The following is a 23,243-nucleotide window of genomic DNA, read 5'->3' on the forward strand; positions in this document are numbered from 1 at the left end:
GTGGCATTTTTCAGCAAGATGATGCGCAGTGTCACAAAGCCAAGAGGGTGGTGGAGTGGTTCGAGAAACACAGGGCAAGTTGATGTGCTGTGCTGCCCCCCCCCCCCCCCCCCCCCTCACTCGCTAAATCTGAACCTGACTGAATACATCTGGGATGTGATTGAACGTGGCATCAGAGATCGTGGGCGCCGTCCCCAGAATTTACAGGAATTAGGTGACTAGTGTGTGCAGATGAGGTACCAACTCTTTCCAGCAACCTGCCAGGGCCTCATTGCTTCCCAGCCACAAGGTCTCACCGCAGTTATCTATGCCAAAGGTGGACGTACCAGCTATTAGGTAGGTGGTGATAATATTCTGGCTGGTCATTGTATATATTATTAACAGTATCACATAATGTGAGCTCTGAGTAATATTTGACTGCTACACGCTTCTGTGCAGTAATATAATCTGTGTAAGCAATTATTGTTAACTGGCACCTCGTCCCTGCTCCTGTTTTTCTTATCTTATGAATGGATTTACATGTTTGTGACAACTTTCTACAATAATTTGTAATTGAAAAAAGTTTTAAAATTTTTCACTTAGGCCTATGCCACTTTCTTCAGAACCAAATCATTTAGAAACTGCAGAAGGGATTCCGAAAATTAGTTTGTTTGCAAGTATATTTTATGTACTTCATCAGTTTTCCTGCCTATATTATGAATGAAAAGTTATTGGGCAAATGGCTTGATCATTGTGTCAGACGTGCACAATATTTCAACAAGAGAATGAGTTGTCATCATCAGGTGCACTGATCAACTCATACCTAGAGGCTATAGCAGCTAATATTTGTATGTGCACATGCTTGTACAACTTCTTCTATTGTTTATATATTGTGCTTGTCCGATGTGATGTCCCGCCATTCATTCAAGATCTTTTCCTTTATGTTTTGTATATTTTTATTTTTCTGTCATGTTCCATATGCTTGAGAATCTCCTAATAATGGGTCCGCATAAGAAACAGTACATCTAATCTAATCTCGCTTTGAATTCCTAAACGTTTGTCATATTTTCTTCTTATTTATTTCTCTTCAAATACAGTATTTTTTATTTCTTTTGTTTATCTAAAATAATGTTCCTTCATTTCTTAACAATGTGAGCATTTTATCTTTGATCTTGTTTAGTTGTATTGCACCAATTCCAAAGAAAGTTAATGACAAATAAATAAAGAGAGAATTAGTGTGGATCATAGAATCGTAAACAAAGAAGCATTTGCAAAAAGATTTTGAAGCAGTGAATTGTGAACAAAGGCAGTCTTTACAGCAGCAAGTAGCTCACTGAAATGAATGACGTTTATTGTATTTTGTCTCAGATAAGACAACAATAATGCAGAGAAAAGGCAGCATAATAACTACTTGAATTGGCACGTTACACAACAAGCAAAAATCCCTGTCAAAAACGAGTAAATTCTTTTTTGCTGTATGTTGAATGAACTGTACCATACTGCACTTTTCAAAGTCTGTAGAGTGGTGTCACAATCCATTTTTCGTATGAGTGTTGCCAATTTACTGCCCTCACAATTATTACTGCTTTCGCAATTATCTAAAGTCAAAATGAGGTTGATTCTGCTATTTTAAGTTTGACAAGATCTTTAAAAAATAAAAGTTATTTTTTCTGCAAAGTGAAACATAACTTTCCATATACTTCTCGTTAAGTACGGTGTATCAGAGAACACGTACTGTTGGTAGGTGCATTTCAGAAATGATTGGTATAAAACATGTTGATTGTGTTGGATAAATTAATCATTTAATTTAATTTTTTTTTACAGGCCATGACAGTTTTCTTTTACCTTACTTCTTGCTTATCAGTTGCATGAAAGATGCTTGTACTACATGTACTTTTCTATTATTGTTTAAAGGTTATATGGTGATAAGGCACCTGATATTATTGAGGGTTTGAAAAAGAATCCAACTGTAGCTGTTCCAGTAGTACTTAGAAGACTCAAATCTAAAGAAGAAGAATGGAGAGAAGCTCAAAAAGTGAGTAGAGGCTATGTAGTTACTTAGTAATAATTGCTTGTGGTGCATCTGAACAGAAGCTACCTCTTTCTTCCAAATATGTCTTTCTTTGATGGAATTATGGGTATGTAGGCAATGATTCTCCTGTAGTAGAGTCGTAGTCCCTAGTCGACATAAGCAAATGACATGACAGATGAATTCCCACTTGAAAGGGACAGACACGGGGCATTTTATAATTCCTCGTGGTAGATAAACCATGTAACAGGGTAGAAGATAAATCAAACAATCTTTTGTTAAGTTGGTTGGAAGAATCTCCAGCATATGTTGTGAATTGGATTGAGTTTCCGTGGAAATATATGGAATATACAGAGTTTTCTTAATTGTATATTCTGGTTCCAAAACTCGGGTTGTGAATCTTGTAGCACACAATACAAATGCATGAAGAACAATTAACTTGTTTATTGAGCCAAAGCCAAGATGGCACAGAATACAGTAACAAGAAGTGACAGCCGAAGGCAGTACAAAGTTAGTAGCGACATTCTATCTCAGCATAGTATTGCAGATCCATAGCGTAACCAAGAGTAAAGTCCGAACACCGTAGTGTATCCAGATTTTGGGTACGGCCCAGTATGATGACAGTGAACAGTATGATGAAGGATAACAACACTACAGATAATCTGACAATATAATTTATTGCAGCATTACCACAGAAAAGTGTCACATAAGACTGTAATAACCAAAATGATCGTTATTGATCAGAGGTAAGTATAACTCGAAGCCCAAAGAAAAATTGGTCAAGTAATCACTGTAACATGGCTACACATTAGTATTGAGTCTCCAGGAAGATTGCTGGTACCTGCTAGGTGGTGTGGCGTAGCGGAGTGATGTGTGCTGCAGACTCAGTTGAAGCTCCAACAGATGGGAAGCCATAGGCACCCAGCAAAAGTGGCCTAGAGCAGAGCTGCAGCTACAACTGCAACTGCAACTGCCTGCTGGAAGTTGGTGGAGGTGGCTTAAGTATGCCGCAGGCGGAGATTATCCACGGAGTGTTGCTGACCATGTGATCCACGGGCACAAGCTAGTCTCCCCTGATAGCAGCGCCGCCGTAGTTGCAGCATGGGCTGTCTATGAGTGATAATGGTAGTTCCTGGTGGCACCTGCTAGCATTAATCTTGTAAACAGCCCTAAATCCAAACACGCAATGTACTAGCGAGGCACCTAAACATTCTCCTAAGGAGAAGTACGTGCTGACCACAGGCTGGCAACCTGCATGGTGCAAACTTCATGCCAGAAACTGGAGTGGCTGAGTATGCAGGGACCCAGCCCTGCGTACTCTACATTGATATTGTGCTCCAAATGTCTTGCTAATGTCCACATTTGTCTTTTGTATGGTGTCAGTGGACATTTACATTTATGGACGTCTTCTTGTTTCTCACACTTCAGTGATCTTTGTAAAGAAACTATTGTTAGGTTCTTTACCAATTCATTCTGCACACTTTCTTGCACAGAAGAAACATTGGCTGACATCACAACTTCTTAGGGGCTACTATCTTCCCTGTCAGAAACTTTTGTTTTGCCAATGTTTTACAATGATTTTCTTTTTTGCATATGTTGTATAGATATTTCAGTATCTTTGTAAATAAATGAGGAATGGATCCTGCTTGTAGAGACTGTCTTCCATTTAAAATTACAAATTTTTACCGTTGTGATAAGTGCTTGTATTTGTAAGTTCCTGTGCGACATGTGACACATGCAAAATAATTTTGATTCTAATTTCTGTCTTTTAAGGAATTTTTTGCACCCATTTATAAAAAAATATTTCATTTTTTGGAAGTATAAAGACATATTTAACTTCACTTTCGCTTTCCATTTTTTTCTTCTTTTTGTCTTATTAAGTACAAGCAACTGAAAGTCATAACACTACTTTCTCACTACACCCTTCACTGACACAATGTTCACACACAACACCAAAAGTAAAATCACCAAGTAAGTGCAGACAATGTCAGCAGTCACCGTCCAATAAAAGATCAGTTCTACCAACTTGAGTGTTAAGCTACAGTGCTGCTTGTAGTTCATGGGAATACCACCTGTCCTGTGCTACCTTTGTTAAAGTGCTACAAGACAGCACACTTCCTCTCTTCTGCTCACAATCTTATTACCAGTAAACTTCAATTAAAATACTTGATAGTCGATATCTGGCAGAGGTAGTGGGACAACTCTGATCAGGGACAATGATTTTATTCTCTCTTCCTGAACAGGGTGCAAAAGTTCCAGGTCATTCCCAATCAGGACATCCTTATCCAACTCGCCTTGAATTACTCGAGCTCAGGCAGGTAGACATGTGCAAGTGTGAAGGCATAGGAACTCTAAAACATTTTGTCCTCTTCCGTGCATTATTAAACACCTCTGGACAGACTATACCATTTACCTCCACTTTATACATGGGTGTAAGAGACCCCAAAATGTGTTGACTAAATAATGAAATAGCCAACAAAATCCTAAGAAGAATATAAGGATAGGTATCACCATGTTTTTCCCAGTCTACTGCATGTGAAAAACAAGTAGAAGGACTATACAGTATACATTATAGGACTATAACATTAAATTAATGTTATAGCTACAATAAAAATATCTATATGATATTCTCAATGCAAAATAGTGTTATAACTTAAAATGTACCATAAAATTTCTTAGTTAATACTAACAATAACCTTGTAAGACCAGCAAAGATTCTAGATCTTCAAAACCTGAGCCATATCTGCAGGACTGCATAGGATATAATTTAAACAATGGAAAATCCATGATGGAATGTAACAATATTATGAAAGGATGGTAGCTACTCACCATATAGTGGAGATGCAGAGTCGCAGATAGGCACAACAAAGAGACTGTCTGTCACAAAGTAAGCATTCAGCCGAAAAGGCCTTTGTCGAAAATACACACACACACACACACACACACACACACACACACACACACACACAAGCACAGTCTCTGACAGCTGAAGCCAGACTACGAGCAGCAGCACCAGTGCATGGTGGAGGCAAATGGGTAAGGGTAAGGAGGAGGCTGAGGCCCTCTTTCCATTGCCTTCCGTATAACCTCTGACTGCACCTAGCTGCCCTACCTTCTCTCCACCTCGTCCCTGCACGCTCCCCAGCAACACTTCACTGTCCTCCGCCCCTACCCTGCGATCCCTCCCTCTCCCTGCCCTACCCTCTTCTGGCTTCAGCTTCCAGAGACTGTGCTTGTGTGTGTGTGTGTGTGTGTGTGTGTGTGTGTGTGTGTGTGTGTGTGAGAGAGAGAGAGAGAGAGAGAGAGAGAGAGAGAGAGTGTTTAGTTTGCGCGCGTGTGTGTGTGTGTGTGTGTGTGTGTGTGTGTGTGGTTTTTTGACAAAGGCCTTGTTGGCCGAAAGCTTATCTTGTGACAGTCTTTTCATTGTGGCTACCTGCGACTCAGCATCTCCGCTATGTAGTGAGTCACAACTACTAACTGTAGGGGTGCAGACTCTGTGTACGAGATGGCATAAAATAGGTGTTCAAAAATCTTCATCTACTACGACGTAATGTGGGTGAAAGATTCTGATTACCGTATTTGTGCTGCAGCAGACAATCTGAAATTTGATACTGAAGTTTTCCAAAGTGCTTTCATGCTGCAGCAGTGAGTGTGTAGAGCATTGAACTGAATTGTGTGATGATTTTCTGAAGAATACATTTTCAACTAAACGAATCTCTCTGGAACTTGTGGTATGAAAATCCTGGAGTGTTGCCGGTGCATCTTTAAAGGCACTGTTCTTCACATAACCACATAGTAAATATTCACACGGATTGAGATTGAATCTGTAAGGGCGCAATTCCACACTGTGTCCAGTGAACACTAAGGTGTGCAGGGCAACTGTCAAATCTCTGGACATCCCCTGAAGGAAATCAAAGAAATCCGCAATATGGTGTGTATGTGCTCCATCCTGCAGGAACCATTAGTTTTCAGTAGTGGTGTGCGGCCAGTACGAATTCATGCTCCAGTACCTGTCTGTACTTGTCTCCCATGACAGGTTCCTCAATAAAAATGGGCCCAATAATGAATTGTGGACTGTTTGCTCACCAAACAGTGATATTTTGTGGATGAAGTGGAGCAGCACCTGGAATGTATGGATTCACAGCACCCCAGTGGCACCAATTCTATTTGTTGATGTACTAATGGAGATGAAAGTGTGCCTAATCACTAAACCACATCTGATCCTTCTCAACTGTTCCATTTTCAAAGGCCTCAGTAATCTCATTTGCAAACGAATATCACCACTGTACATCCATGTCCTTCAAAGGCTGGCACAGTTGAATTTTGTAAGGGAAAAGGTTAAGTTTGCTTTTCATTATTCATTGAAAAGATCATCATGACATCCTGAGTTGCTGTGTTGCATGTCTTGTTGAGGTAGTAGGTTCCTCAGTGAATAGGTTTCTCACTCCTATCACATTCTCCAGGGTTACAACTGAGGCTGATCATCCTGAGTGGCTCTTCCTGGAATTATGTAAAGATCTAGTCTTTTAAAAATGTTTCATCAATTTGAAAAGAAAAAAGTCATCAGAATTGTACTTCCATTCTGTACTGTAATCTGATTGAGAAATGGTCATTCCAGATGGTGCCATTTATGGACCAAACGTGCTGTTGAATGCGTCTCTCACCGCAGTGCTATACATCCAGAATTTGCATAAAATTTTTCTACAGTAAACAAATGCTGCTCCAGTGTTAATGTTTACATTCTGAAAAGTGAATTGTGACTTTGATGAGTGAGCTACATTACAACAGTATCACAAGGAGAATCATTTACGACATACTATTAGCCTAACACTTCCTGTCACATATTTTGTGCCAGCCTGTATGTTCTGAGGTCACAACTCCCAGTGACTACAATGGAAACTTACCAATATTTCTTCCTCTTTCCTATCAATTTTTTTCTCTTACTGTCTTTTAATTAAATATATAGGTGTAACATTGCAAAGAGATGTGAAATGGAACAAGCACATAAAGTTGGTATCAGGGTAGGCAAATAGCTGACTTTGGGTTTTGGGGAAATTACTGGAAAGTGTTGCTCATTTGTTAAGGAGATAGCGTGTAGAGCACTTAACATGGCCCATTCTCGATCAGTGCTCAAGTGTTTGGGTAACCCATCATGTCAGATTAAATAAAGATATCAATGCAATTCAGAGGTGTGCTGCTAGATTTATTACCAGTAGGTTCGGTCAGCATGTGAGTATTATGACAATGCTTCGTAAACTCAAATGGGAATACCTGGAAGGAAGACAACATTCTTTTCACAAAACATTAATGAGAAAGTTTAGAGAACCAGCATCTACATTTACGTATATACTCCACTAGCCACCTAGCGGTGTGTGGCAGAGGGCACAATTCACGCTGTCATAATTTCCCCTGCCCCCCCCCCCCCTCCCCCTCTGTTCCACTCGCAGATCGCTCGAGGGAAAAACGACTGTCTGAAAGCCTCAGTACGAGCTCTAATTTCCCTTATCTTTGAATGGTGATCATTGTGTGATTTGAAAGTTGGTGGTAATATGTGCTCTACATCCTTGGCGAAGATCAGATTTCAGAATTTAGTGAGCAGCCCCTTCCGTTTACTGCATCATCTATCTGCAAATGTATCCCATCTCAAACTTTCTACGAGATTTGTAACACTTTCACGATGGCTAAATGTACCAGTCAAGAATCTTGCCGCTCTTCTTTGGACCTTCTCAATCTCTTGAATCAGACCCAACTGGTAAGGGTCCCAAACAGACGAACAATACTCTAAGACTGGGTGAACTAACATATTGTAAGCAATTTCCTTCATTGAAGGACTGCATCGCTTCAGGATTCCACCAATAAACTGCAATATAGAGTTTGCCTTGCCTGTTACTTGTGTAATCTGATCATTCCATTTGAGATCATTTTGAATAGTCACATCCAGATACTTGACGGAAGTTATCACCTCCAAAAATTGGGCATTTATTTTGTACTTGTACATTAATGGGGATTTTTGCCTTGTTATACGCGTAGGTTACTTAGAGATAGTCATTACACCACACATTTATTTTCTGCAGATCCTCATTGATTTGTCCACAACTTTCGTGTGATACTACTTTCCTGTAAACTACAGCGTCATTGGCAAACAGTCTAATGCCGCTGTGAATACCATCAACCATATCGTTTATGTAAATTGTAAAAAGCAGCAGACCTATTACACTGCCCTGGGCACACCTGAAGTTACACGTGTTTCTGTTGAAGTCGCCCCATTCAGGGCGACATACTGCTACCTGTCTGTCAGAAAACTTTACATCCATTTGTGGCTTACTACAGAAAAATCCTACTGCCACTGTATAAATCCCACATAAAGACTGCAAAGACAAGATAAGAGAAATTAGGGCTTATGTGGAGGCATATAGACAATGATTTTCCCTCATTTCATTTGTGAGTAGAGCAGTAAAGAGAATGGCTAGCAGCAGTACAAGGTACTCTCTGCCATGGTAGCTTTTGGAATATATATTTAGATGTAGTTATTTTTCTCAGTTTGCTGCATATTTCATATTCTTTTCATTAACCAGTGATAGGCTGCACAGACCACTACTAGAACTGATACTGGCAGACTAAAAGTGTGTGCTGAACCTGGACTGAAGCCTGGGACTGTTGCATTTTGTGGGCAAGTGCTTCACCAACTGAGCTATCCAAGCAAGACTCATGACCTACCTAACAGCCTTAAATGAGCTGGCACCTCATCTCCTCCCTTCCAAACTGACGGAAGTAAGGCTGTGAGGGCAAGTCGTGCTTGGATGGCTTAGTCAGTAGAGCACTTGCATATGAAAGGAAGAGATCCCAGGTTTGAGTCCTGTCACAAAGTTTTAATCTGCCAGCAAGTTGCAGATAAGCATTGTGAAAATTCATCCTGACCACCACTAGAATTGTTATTCTTCATACTGTTGTGTGTTCAAACTGCGTTGTGTATGTGAATTGTGACTGAGTACTTAATTTTATATGATTTTATTATTGTAACTGTGCTTATCATTTAGCCATTAATGGAATGTATGGTCTGTCATAGTCTCTAGATGGCAGACCACAAAGTCTTACAGTAAATAAATACATACACAAAATAAAAAATACTTATCAAGTAGGCATGACAGCAGATATCAAAAGAATTCAGAGAAAAGCTACTAGGATTGTAAAAGATCAGCATAGCCCATGCCAAAGTGTAACAGGGGTGCTCAGAGATCCTGAAAAGGAATCCTTATAAGAGAGGCAGCGTTGTTCTCATGTAATCCTTTTAGATAAATTTAGAGAACTGGTATTTGAGGAAGATCCTGTGATAATTCTGCTTCAATCATTGTATATCTCACATACGGCCTGTGAGAATAAGATAATAGAGATTATGGTACATATGCAGAAAATGGTCAGTCATTTTTCCCTGACTGAATATGTGAATAAAGTAGGTCAGAAAATCACTAATATATTGGTACATATGTTCTTCTGCCACACTCTGTATGGAGGCTTATGAAATATATGTGTAGAGGTGGAGAGTGCAGACAGCTCCACACCTACTGTAGGAATTATACCCTGTTCAGACTCACATTTTGATGTACCCTTTGACATCATCAAGGAATTTTGGCACTTGCTGTCACATTTCATCTTTGTTTGGTATAATTTCATTGACTGACTTTCCCATAATATAAGAATGGGCTTGTCCCTTTACAGTATTAATCACTTATTGCTGATACACTACTCTGCAAGTTCTCTGAGATTATATTCATTTTTTTACTGTGCATGTCTTTGCAGCTCTTTCTCTGTCTCTCACTCTCACTATCTCACTCTACTCCTTCTCCCCAATTCCAATCATTTCCTCCCAGCTTCCTCCCCCCCCCCCCCCTTTCGCCCCTCACCCCCCTCAGCCTTATATTTATCTTTTTCCTGACTTGTCACTGAAGTTTAAATTTAATTTGCTCACCTCTTTTTTATCATTCTTTTCTATTATTCATGTGTCAATGTAGTTCACACATTATTAATGCTGTAGATGGAAGAATAACGTAAATTTGTGGCTATGAATTGTATATGTATATGTAAACATAGAAAATAAGGATGTCATGACAAATTAGAGAGAGAGAGAGAGAGAGAGAGAGAGAGAGAGAGAGAGAGTATATTGATAAAACCATTAATTTGGCAGATTTATAAAAGGAAATAAGATATTGTTATACAAATGTGTGTCAAATTTGTGTGTGACAAGCATGGTCATGACATTTCAGAGTTCACTACAGATATTCTTTTAAGAGCATGATTTCATTAGGTTATAAATTTACATTTTCCTTTGATGTATTTGGATTCTGAAGTATCCTTTTGTCAATTTTTGTGTCTTCTTGTTTCAAATCCAGGGCTTCAACAAAGTGTGGAGGGAACAGAATGAAAAATACTACTTAAAGTCACTGGATCACCAGGGTATAAATTTCAAGCAGAATGATCTGAAGGCCCTAAGGTCAAAAAGTCTTTTCAATGATATAGAAGTGATTTTTGATGAGGTAAGAACAGTTCCTTTTTTAATTATAATATTTAATGTTTTGTTATTAATTCTTATAAATGTTGTTCATATGGCTTGCAAAGAGTTTTCTGGAGTTTCCAACAGTTCTATGCACAGGGTGTATACGCTCCGGGACAACCAGGAAATCGGGGAAAAACCCGTGAATTTTTTCATCCTGGAGGAAACTGGGAGAAACATGAGAAATTTTTAGAATTCCGGGAACTTTTCGTTGTTTTAATTTTGACTGGTAAGAACTGATACTCTAACAAAGAATTTTACTTTAGCCCGCCACTGTAATATAATGCTGCAGCAATAAAACATAAATGAGGAAAGAAAATAAAACCTAAGTTCCAAAGGAAATGCAACATTTACAGCAACAAAATACAGTCCTCACATGAGCGTCTGCCAAGAGCATAATGTGTCAAAGGCTTTAGGATGAAGACATCCAATACTTCATAACAACAAACTGCACAACAGTTTCATTAGGTTCATTTGAGTAGTTGCCAGCGGGCTTATGCACATACGCAGTTGAGTCGCGTATGAGCAGTACCTTCTCCCGCTTCTGGTTACTTGAAGTGCTGCTGCTAGCTGTATCCAAGGTAACTAGACACGAGCTGTATCAGCAGTAGCAACAGTGAACCGGATACTACCCAGAAACATTTTTCTTACGTGCCCAAGCTGCAGATTCTCACATGCGCAGAGCAGTAAGAGTTGTAGTGGGGTGAGGGCTAGTCTCCACGTGAACCGTGTTTACATTTTGTGAATTTGCTGTTTCTTCTTGGTTTACAGCTCTCAAATGGATACAATACGGATTTCTGTGACCAGGAGCTATAAAGTGAATTAAAATACATGCACATAATTATGGAGGGCTAAAATATGGTATTAGTTTCAGTTTTCTAATTTTATTTTATTTCCAGGTTTTTTGGCAGTCTGTTACTAATTGCCTTGCAGAACACTGAAGTTATTTTTGTTGATTTGATAAAAAAAATTGGCTTTACTTAATCATTTCCACAGAGGCAGTCAATTTATTTGAAACACTATTGGCTAGTGTCAGATGTTTGTGGAATTTCAAGTGCACATTGTTATCCTTTTGGACATATAGCATTATGCCATAATAAAGAACTAAACTTAAGATAATACAGTACTGGTACTCCAAGAAAATTTTCGTCCCGAAAACCAAACTGAAAAGTTTAATATCAGCTTGGGGCCTATGCCTTTGTGAATCTGGACATACGAATGTGCTCTTTAAGTCGAATTATGAATTAAATTATGGTTTACAAAATTCCGATGCTCTTAGATTATCCTCTGATGTTCTGTTTCATTGATGACGTAATGTAAGGTCTCGTAATGCTATATACGTACGAACATACAGACTACCGATGTCATCGTAGCTGCGCAGGCACAGTAATGCCGTTTCCTGGTGCTTTCTGACAACTGCTGAAACGAATTTTAATAGGTCATGTGCAAATATTGCGATTGGTGGTTTGAAAAGCGTTACTTTCGAAGTTCATTTAATTTTACACAATATGAGTTATGTTATGTGTGTGAACGTGCTTTGAATTTCTTAAACCACAAAGCGTTTGATTCTCATTTAAAGCTTAACACTTTGAGGGCTAGCCACTTAGAAGAATTTCGTGCCCAGAAGACCAGACATTTACATCATTACTTAAAATTTACTAGCACATTTGTGTGATGTATCAACATGTAACACATGCAAAAAAGACAAATATTATATGAGAAAGTTTAGCTTTTCTTGTAGCTACATTATGTACATAAATTTATACCATTAACTTTTCCTATTTGTGTGTTCGCGGTACTTAACAGTGATATTGCTATAGGGTGACTAAATCACGTGTTCTATGATCTGAATCACTACGTTTATATGCAACGCATCTTCTAAAAGACAAAAACTGAATTTTGAAAACCGTTTTTCGCTATCGTGTACGTTAAGGTCTGGAGCAGATTTGCTAGCCCAGTTAACTGCAGCACCTGGAAAACAGCAGATGTAGTTTATGATTCAATCAGCACAATCACTAGTTCTCTTAAATTAGATGAATTATAAACATCTTCAGTCTAATATTTCTGCTTATGCTTCACTGTACAAAAAGCCACTCCGTCAATATTAGCCGAATTTTTTAAAAACAAGACTAAACCTGACAGCCCAAGCAAGTTTCAGTACCGGCTGCATTTATATGGGAGTGAAAATCGATTGCAGAATTGGAAAACTGGCAACCAGGAGTGGCTTTCCGGAATCGATTTTGAAGTGTTTACATGACCATCCAGAAGCGGCATTGGGATATCGGTTTACAAAATCCGGTTTTGTCTGCCCCTTATGAACACAATGAATATCTGCTACCATCGGCTGGTGAGATCATGTGACATGAGATATGAATGGATTACAAAAGTGCATTGCGATCTCGATTTCAATGTTTCGGAAACTAACGTTATGTTTGGTGAAATTCGATTGTATACATTTGTAATATGAAAATATGCAGTGTACGTATTGCTGCAAATCAAATATGTTTCGAAATAGCATTTTTTTCTGGGGTTCGTTTCCTAAAGTGGCGGGAGGTTTTACACGAGTGTATAAAACCTTGACCATTCAAAGGGTTGATAAGTTTGCTGATTCCAAGAGAAAGTATACTGCCACTTAACACAGAAAAAGTGTATTTTCACCTGGGAGAAAGTATATTTTTTAAACGGGAAATCCAAGAAAAATCCAGGAATTTTTTTTTTTTTTCGTTGTCCACGTATACACCCTGATGCAGTATCGAAGACAATCTGAAGACAGTTTATGACTGTGCAGTCATGTGACAATAAATAAATTCTGTAAGCCACAATTTACCATACATAGTAGATGATTAACTGGCACCATTAACATGATTTTTTAAAATTCTGGGTGAGACACAAACTGTGGAAAGGATAACAACTACTACTGTACTTACCATGTAGTTGAGGTAGTAAGCAGCAAACAGATACATAAGAAAGATTGAACTTGTAATTAATATTTCTGGACAATGTCCTACATCAGAGCTAACAACAACAACAACAGCAACCCCCCTCCCCCACACACACACCTTTTCATTGTTTCTTTCAATAGATGTGGATAACAACTCCTAACCGCCTATTTTATCTCCACCATATAAAACAGTATAAATTGTGGAATTGGTAACACATCAAGTAATCCTTTTTTTTAAAAAATTGCAAAATTTGTTGTGTCCTCTGAAATAAAGCACAAACAATTACCAGTTCATAAAACCTGTTTTTCCTTCAACCACAAGCAAGTTTAGGCAGCTGTGCACACCTTCTGATGCCTAAATTTACATCTCGTAGTATATAAAATTAGCATTGTGACATCTGAAAATGTACTGTATCAAAAATACATATTTGCATTTAGCACCACTTTTAATGTGCATTTTCAACTTCTCGTGGCGTAATGAGTAGTCCATTAAATTTCAGGCATGCAGCGCTGCAAATAAAATTTCCTCCACTGATATTTCGGCCACATATCGTCCGGCCATGGCTAGATGATACACGGCTGAAATATCAGTGGAGGAAATTTTATTTGCACAGCTGCATGCTCGAAATTTAATGTACCACATTTAATGATTGAGAGTAAATTAAACAAAATAATCATAAAATATTATATTAGTCGTAAAAGCTTTTCTTGCAGATTGCTGCAACATGTCATGCATTGCTAATGACAAGTATTATCTAAGTGAAGCTCTGGCCTCAATAAAGAAGTAGTTTGTGAGATACTGTCTATTGGCATTTTACTTCACAAGTTATTTAGTGCTAATGTTTTATGTGTGTGAATTTAAGCCTTTTACCTTGTGTTAAAAATTTGAAGTATCCTAAAACTGAGGAAGATTTGCTTTGCTTTAGTCAAAGGAACGAAGAAACTATAAAAAAATCAATTTTTAATTTGTACCTGGTGGTTATAATTATACTGATGGTGTTCCCAGTGCTGCAATGTGGGTTGTATACATGGCGGGACACTGAAACATTATGGGTAGGTTCATTAATTGGTGCTCTGGCAGAGAATGCTGAATAAGATAATATTTCCACTTTCTGCCGCCAGGTGAAAATAAGGTATTGAAAGCACTCATAATGTGAAATGTTTTCTTGTTTTGATATTAGTATGCTGTTTGTCACTTGGCAACGCATGTTTATTTCTTTTGTGAAGTGACTGTTATTGTAAACGGTTAAGAGGGATGAGTGTTTTCTGTAAGAAACCCAGTGACTATTGAGAAAAAAAGACTTTGCACTACAGATAAAGTTGTTCTATCAGAATGGTAGCAATAGCGGTGCTGCATTGTGGGAATATTGCCAACAGAAACAGCTATGGAGAGGCTCCATATTGATATATGAGCTAAAGAATATGACCAAGAAATTTGAAGAAACAGGTGAATTAGGTGGTGAAGCAGGGGGAGAGAAGCAGCCCATTCCCATGGCAGTTGAAGAAGTTGCTGGTGATATAGCTGACCATGCAGCACATGCCTCAAATTTTGCAGCCAGTGCTTGAGTTGTGTCATAGGAATTCTCTCTCCCATGGTCAACAGTTAAAAAGATTTTGTGGCACATTTGATGCTGGTGTCCCTACGAGATTCAGAATGTGCACTAAATGAGACCCCAAGATAGGCTTCAATGCCATGACCTTACCCCTCGCTTTTGGGCACACATGGATGTGGATGACATGTGCCTGGGGAATATCCTTTGGATGGATGAGGCACATTTTAATCTGCATGGTGCCGTGAACTGAGCATATGGGCATGTATGTAACATGTTGTGCAGAAATAACTACTGCACCCAGCTAATGTGACTGTGCAATGTGGTTTCACAAGTTCCATCATTTTTGGTCTGTTTTTCTTTGAGGAGATGACTCCTCCTGGGTCTGTTAGGTGGACAGTGGCATGTACACGTTATAAGGACCTCCTTGTGCAGCACGTGATTCCAGCTTTCCAAGAATGTGACTGTGACCACACCACTATATTCATGCAAGGTGAGGTGACACCACATGTCGCTTGCGAGGTGAAAGATTTACTTCGAGAAACCTTCGGTGATTATTGCATCATTTGTAAGCAATTTCAAGATGTGACTTCTGGTCGTGAGGATATCTGAAAGATTGTGTCTGACCTGAAGGATTGCATACGATGACTTATCACTGATTACATTGGATATGCTGCGGGCAAACGTCGGCCATGCCGCATTGTGGTTCCAGCATGTTGCTGAGTAAGAAAACAGTACTGAACACTTGTTGTAACTTGTGACTGTATCCTAATAAATGTGCCAGAACCACCATTATCATTCGTTTGATCGTTCCTCTCCTTTTCCTGCATCCACACCACATTCTGACTGCTTACAGTGCTATATTTTCACCTGGTGACAGAAAGTGGAACTATTATTTTTTTGAGCATACTCCACAAGTACTCTGATCAATGAACATACCTAAAGTGTTTGAGCATCCTGCAATGTATATAGCTCAGACTGCAGCACTCAGAACAACACTATCAGTTTAATTATAACCACCCAGTATGTATAAATTTTAAATTCATAGTCTAAAATGGTCACAATACCTCATACAATTTGTGTGTAAAAATAACAACACAAGAATAATGACTTGCAGAGTTAAATTTGTCAGTCAAATGCAGTCATAAATCACACTTGTATACTGAACTGAAATTAGTGATTTCAAGCAGAGAATGGCCACAAGCATCCCAGGATATACTACTGCAGAGTTCGGAAGGAGGAGATAGGACAGAGGGGGTGGAAACTGTTTGAGGAGGGTGTGGGGACAGTAGGTTACTGTAGTTTGCGGATGGGATACTTTTGGGAGTGAAGAATGTGTTGTAAGGATTACACCCATCTGTACAGTTCAGAAAACTGCTGGTGGAGGGGAGAATCCAGATGGCCTGGGTTGTGAAGCAATCATTGAAATCAAGCGTGTTATGTTCAGCTGCATGTTGTGCCCCAGGATAATCTACGTTGCTCTTGGCCATAGTTTGGTGGTGGCAGTTTATCCTGATGGAAAGCTGGTTGGTCATGATACCAATATAAAAAGTTGTACAGTGGTTGCTGCAGAGTTGGTATACAACATGGCTGCTTTCATGGGTAACCTGGCCTTTGATGCGATAAGATAAGTATGTGACAGGACTGGAATAGGAAGTGATGGGTGGCTGGATTGGGCAGTTATTGCTCCTGGGTCTTCCACAGGGATATGATCCCTATGGGGAGGGGTTAGGATTCGGAATGGTATAGGGATGGACAAGGATGTTTTTGAGGCTGGGTCGGCAATGGAACACCACTTTAGGAGGTGTGGGAAGATTCTTGGGTAGGATATCTCTCATTTCAGGGCTTGATGATAGATAATCAAAGCTTGATGAAGGATTATCAGTCAGGTGATCTTGATTCACATTACTATCATTTTCAGTTTCATTTAATAGTTTATTTGTGTTACGTTTTACGCTTTGGTCTTGTCAGCTTCAAATTTCTTACATTAGTCATCTTAGTCAAAGTGTTCAACATTTGGTGCAAGTGAATGTACAGCATAAACTTGCCCAGGTTTTATTTTTGTGTCCTGTAATCTAATCTGCTGTGGTACTGGCTGAAAATTCAGTGTGAAAACAAAAGTTTTCTACATGCACAGGGCATAGTGCATTTTTCTGATTGTATGTTTGATTGTAGATGTGTCAGAGCACTAAATATTTAGGCTAACATAACAATGATCTATGGATTACTGGGTGTCAGACTGTAATGCTTAACTTCAAAGGATTGACTCCCTGCCAGTCATAGAATTTTGCTCCTTTTACCTGGGATATTTATTTGCTTACATGAAAAAATGTGAAGTCGCACTGTGGTTTGGTATCCACATTAAGCTGTAGGTCAACCTATAACAGCTTGGACAGGTCAGTTATGAGTGGGATGAAGGCATACTACCTTCAATAGGATTGTGCCTATGAAAGCACAGTAGTGTTGAAATCAGTCCTCAGATTGGTAGCAGTTTACCTTTTACACTGTTCTGAAAGAGCATTAAAACCAATCCTCTTTTGAACATTTCAACATTCATGGCTAATTAGCCCTACACATTAACGAGAATAGTTAACCTACTGTATTTTAGTGGTAGGCTTCTTTAGGGTGAATTATTGTGGGTAGTGGCTTGTTCTCGCACTCGCATGCCTTCAGTGTGCTGAGACACATGGTATTGCCTTATAAGGAAACAGCATGTTTCCTTGTTTTGCATTCTTTCCATCGAATGTTTTCAAAACTGGAGGTTGTTAAATACAATCAAACACTTGGAAAAATGGTTAGAGACTCAATACCTGACAAGCAATTATTTATGTATCTCATTCAGCTGTTACTAGATATTACTGTTTAGAATGTTGAGAAAAATCTTAAATATGTTTTTAATCCTTTCAGACCTGATTTGGCAGAAGAAAAATTTTTATTTATGCTCTGATGCTCTTAGGTGAATTTTAATTGATTTTAGATTCAAGATTGATACAACTATATGTATCCATTTCCAATATGAACTTTCTACACTTGGCTTCATTTTATGGACCAAAATAATTAGTTTCGAAATATTCACTGTAGTGATTAATACACTGATAATTCAATAACTACCATACATAATAATAATAATAATAATAATAATAATAATAATAATCAAAAATCTACTCCCCAAACAGCGGCAGAACACACACATAAAAGACAGTTGTAATTGGCAAGCTTTTGGAGCCAGTGGCTCCTTCTTCAGCAGGAGGATTGAAGGGGAAGGAAGAGGGGTGAAGGAAAAGGTCTAGAGAGGTCTAGGAAAAGGGGTAGATTTCGGGAAAGTCACCCAGAACCCTTCAACCCTTCTGCCTGAAGAAGGATTCAGTGGCTTCGAAAGCTTGCCAATTACAACTGTCTTTTATGAGTGTATTCTGCCACCACTTGGTGAGTGGATTTTTTATCTATCCTGTTAAATAATTTTGTCAATAATTGATTATTTTCATTGTTAAATAATAATATTCAGTTATACAATGGAGTATAACTAACCAACAACCTCTATGGATTCTGGCAGTCACAACCTACTGATGCTGCTGCTGCTGCACTGCTACATTCACTTGTTGATCGTTTTAGAGTGGTGCCAAACATGTGGGAGCTCTTGTCAATGATGTAAAGATTGAACATTCACAGATGTGCACATGAAGTTTCCACGGAGGAAAAATATTTCTGTTGCAGCTGATAGTCTCTAAAAATTAAGGTACACAATTGTAGCCAGAGGGTCTGAAAGGGTTAACTTGAATCATTTGAAAATTTAATTACCTGCGACATGGCTTGGTTTCAGAAATTAGAAATCACCCATCTCTTAAAAAAAAAAAAAAAAAAAAAAAAAAAAGGAAGACATGAACTGATTCAGTCCCTTAGCTTAACAAAAAAGGAAATATCTAATACTATGACAATCCACACTAACACTACACTAGTTTCTCATCACCATCCTTAAAATAAAAAAGAAATGATCTAGACATTTCAAGACTCAGTTGCAGCACAATGCCATTTTTCGAAATGAACTTTCTATTGAGAAAAAAATGCAGTACTATTGATTTGGTGACAGGAGGGGTGATGTGTCCAGACAGTAATAACTTTGTCAAATAGGTGGCATTTGTTATATACATTGTGTTTACTGCAGTCTGGATTTCTGTGTTTGGTTCTGTACTGTTTGACCATGTGTCCATCTTCAACTCGAGTCACGTATTTTGGTGATATGACTAGCTTGAAACAAAACAAAATTTTTACTCTCATATGATCATTGCTCTTAGTTAAAGTCTCCCTATTTTTGTTAGAGTCCAAAAACATTCATTGTTGTTAAAAGTCTAGGTTATGGTAAGTTTGTCATAAATCTAGCACATCCTGTTCCAAGTCTGCCCTATGGGGCACAGGTGCCTGAGAGAACCCATCAGCTCGCCCATAGGCAGGCGGTAGTAGATGTGACCTGCCAGGTAGTTCTGTTGCACTGTGTACACATCTTGTTCTGCACCTGGGCAAAACGTATGGCTACCTGTGTTTATGGGCAATCAGGCTGGACAGTAAAGTTGTGTAGGCTATGGACCGGCTGTCTCACTGCCTGTCCACCTCTGTTAGCAAGCAGTCGACTGCATATAGGTGGGTATGAGAGCTGGAACAACCTGATCAGGTAATCTTTTTCATTTTCCTTCATGAAGTGATGTGCACCTTGTTGGTCAGTCTGTCAGGTAGGTAACTTGGAGGAGCGGTCCCACTGAGAAAAGCACTTGTGCACACCACAGGATGCTCTGCCAGCCTTCCTTTATTTAAGCAAGCTGTATTGTAGCATGCTGTGACATTGATTGTCATGCTCATTGCCACAAACATATATTAATGTTATCAGTATAAATATATTACTCAACTAGTTACATAAATCTGGGGTGTCATCGTACTCTGTACAAAGGGTCAATATTTAACCATCTTCTGAATGTAGACACTGTTTGTAGCACCTGAAAGGAGTTCAGTGCATGAGAACACATAAACTTTTCTGGCATATTAAGTAATAATACTATTGTAAGATCTGCACTATTGCACTGTTTGTCATAATAATAAATTGTGCTATCTAATCTTTCCATGAAAACAGTTGAGAATTACATCATTTATTTATGAATAAGCTTTTGCTCCTCATCATCAACTAGTCTGCCTTTACATTACATAAATAATGTCCCTTTTAAATATCACTTTCGTACTTTTCCTCTGTAACAACAAATAAAGCATAAACTGTTTTTCTTTGATATTATTTAACCAAGAAATGGTTTCTCTGTATATCCACAAAGTTAAATTCCTTTCTTTTATTCAGTCAGCATATGCCTACGATCTGATAGGATTAATCTTTCCAAACACCTTAGTGGTACAGACATGTGATCATTTCACGATCTACCTTATCTGAACATTTAGAGTGTTTTCCGGATCGGATGTTTCTAAGCCATGTTGAATTTTTCTGTTGGCATTATTATTGAATCATCCTTGATCCTTGTCATGATATTCCTTGCTCGTACATCTGTTTCATCGACCTCTCTGTCGTATTGGTAGACTGCAATAGTAAATACACAGTTTGCTGGTTGTATTCCATCAGCAATACAAATTGCTATAGTGACATGTCATTTCATCTTAATGTGTCCCAATTGACGTGTCTTTCTCCTTTCATCCTCTTCTCTCGCCAAACTTCAAGATCTTTCCAGGGTCATCACAGCTCTGTTGTGAATGTGTGTGCTGTGAACGTGAGGCCCTGAACGATTCCATTACTTCTTCTTTTCCTGTGCTGCTATCTTATTTTCTGACTATATCTTTTCACAGACATGGAATCTCAACCAGATTTCCTGTTGATAACGTAACTTGTTTGTAGGACAAGTCAAAGTCAAAGTTAGCGTAAGGAGGGCTATGCGTGAAGCGTTCATTGAATTCAAAAGTGAAATTCTATGTACCGACTTGACAGAAAATCCTAGGAAGTTCTGGTCTTACGTTAAATCAGTAAGTGGCTCGAAACAGCATATCCAGACACTACGGGATGATGATGCCATTGAAACAGAGGATGACACACGTAAAGCTGAAATACTAAACACCTTTTTCCAAAGCTGTTTCACAGAGGAAGACCGCACTGCAGTTCCTTCTCTAAATCCTCGCACAAACGAAAAAATGGCTGACATCGAAATAAGTGTCCAAGGAATAGAAAAGCAACTGGAATCACTCAATAGAGGAAAGTCCACTGGACCTGACGGGATACCAATTCGATTCTACACAGAGTACGCGAAAGAACTTGCCCCCCTTCTAACAGCCATGTACCGCAAGTCTCTAGAGGAACGGAGGGTTCCAAATGATTGGAAAAGAGCACAGATAGTCCCAGTCTTCAAGAAGGGTCGTCGAGCAGATGCGCAAAACTATAGACCTATATCTCTGACGTCGATCTGTTGTAGAATTTTAGAATATGTTTTTCGCTCGCGTATCATGTCATTTCTGGAAACCCAGAATCTACTTTGTAGGAATCAACATGGATTCCGGAAACAGCGATCGTGTGAGACCCAACTCGCCTTATTTGTTCATGAGACCCAGAAAATATTAGATACAGGCTCCCAGGTAGATGCTATTTTTCGTGACTTCCGGAAGGCGTTCGATACAGTTCCGCACTGTCGCCTGATAAACAAAGTAAGAGCCTACGGAATATCAGACCAGCTGTGTGGCTGGATTGAAGAGTTTTTAGCAAACAGAACACAGCATGTTGTCATCAATGGAGAGACGTTTACAGACGTTAAAGTAACCTTTGGCGTCCCACAGGGGAGTGTTATGGGACCATTGCTTTTCACAATATATATAAATGACCTAGTAGATAGTGTCGGAAGTTCCATGCGGCTTTTCGCGGATGATGCTGTAGTATACAGAGAAGTTGCAGCATTAGAAAAGAAAATTGTAGCGAAATGCAGGAAGATCTGCAGCGGATAGGCACTTCGTGCAGGGAGTGGCAACTGACCCTTAACATAGACAAATGTAATGTATTGCGAATACATGGAAAGAAGGATCCTTTATTGTATGATTATATGATAGCGGAACAAACACTGGTAGCAGTTACTTCTGTAAAATATCTGGGAGTATGCGTGCGGAACGATTTGAAGTGGAATGATCATATAAAATTAATTGTTGGTAAGGCGGGTACCAGGTTGAGATTCATTGGGAGAGTGCTTAGAAAATGTAGTCCATCAACAAAGGAGGTGGCTTACAAAACACTCGTTCGACCTATACTTGAGTATTGCTCATCAGTGTGGGATCCGTACCAGATCGGTCTGACGGAGGAGATAGAGAAGATCCAAAGAAGAGCGGCGCGTGGTCGTCACAGGGTTATTTGGTAACCGTGATAGCGTTACGGAGATGTTTAATAAACTCAAGTGGCAGACTCTGCAAGAGAGGCGCTCTGCATCGCGGTGTAGCTTGCTCGCCAGGTTTCGAGAGTGTGCGTTTCTGGATGAGGTATCGAATATATTGCTTCCCCCTACTTATACCTCCCGAGGAGATCACGAATGTAAAATTAGAGAGATTAGAGCGCGCACGGAGGCTTTCAGACAGTCGTTCTTCCCACGAACCATACGCGACTGGAACAGGAAAGGGAGGTAATGACAGTGGCACGCAAAGTGCCCTCCGCCACACACCGTTGGGTGGCTTGCGGAGTATCAATGTAGATTATGGCTTTTCCTTCTTGTTTGTTTATTATGCCCACTTATTTCAGCTAACTCGTGTTTGGTTCCCTTGTCCTTATTTGATCTCACTTTTTACAAAATTAGTGCAGGCCATGCGGCATACAATACTCAGCGACCGATGTGGTAGCCAGTCTGTCCGGGGGCTGTCAAATACTTGTACAATTGTAGGCCCTTGACAATGCAGGGAATGTGCTATTGACACCAGAGACAAGACAGGTGGCCATTGCTCTGGTTGGATAGCACCCTTGGGGAGAGCCTCATTCAGAGAAAGTGGCATCACATTGGATATCATACACAGTGAAAAGAGTAAAGGTGTCATCTGATGGCTATGAGGCTCCAGCAGTCTCTTCATGCAGACCTGAATGCTTCAGTGCAGAGTTCTTTCTATCCACTAAGCCTATGTTCTTTGTAGATAATATTTAAATGTGTATTTCGAGCACTCTGTTCCCTCAGCAAATTATGAAGTGGTTCCATC

At 39.2% G+C, this 23,243-nt stretch overlaps 1 protein-coding gene across 1 annotated transcript in view; it reads left to right on the top strand.

Annotated features, from left to right (window-relative positions):
• Positions 1-23,243, top strand: part of LOC126471313 (paired amphipathic helix protein Sin3b-like) — a 299,139-nt gene that overhangs the window by 188,643 nt on the left and 87,253 nt on the right. Inside the window, exons 13-14 of the mRNA XM_050099434.1 lie at positions 1,894-2,014; positions 10,396-10,539. Of these exons, the coding sequence (XP_049955391.1) occupies positions 1,894-2,014; positions 10,396-10,539 (265 nt within the window). The remainder of the gene's footprint in view (positions 1-1,893; positions 2,015-10,395; positions 10,540-23,243) is intronic.

The sequence above is a fragment of the Schistocerca serialis genome, chromosome 3, assembly GCF_023864345.2.
Source record: "Schistocerca serialis cubense isolate TAMUIC-IGC-003099 chromosome 3, iqSchSeri2.2, whole genome shotgun sequence".
NCBI classification, from domain to species: domain Eukaryota; kingdom Metazoa; phylum Arthropoda; class Insecta; order Orthoptera; family Acrididae; genus Schistocerca; species Schistocerca serialis.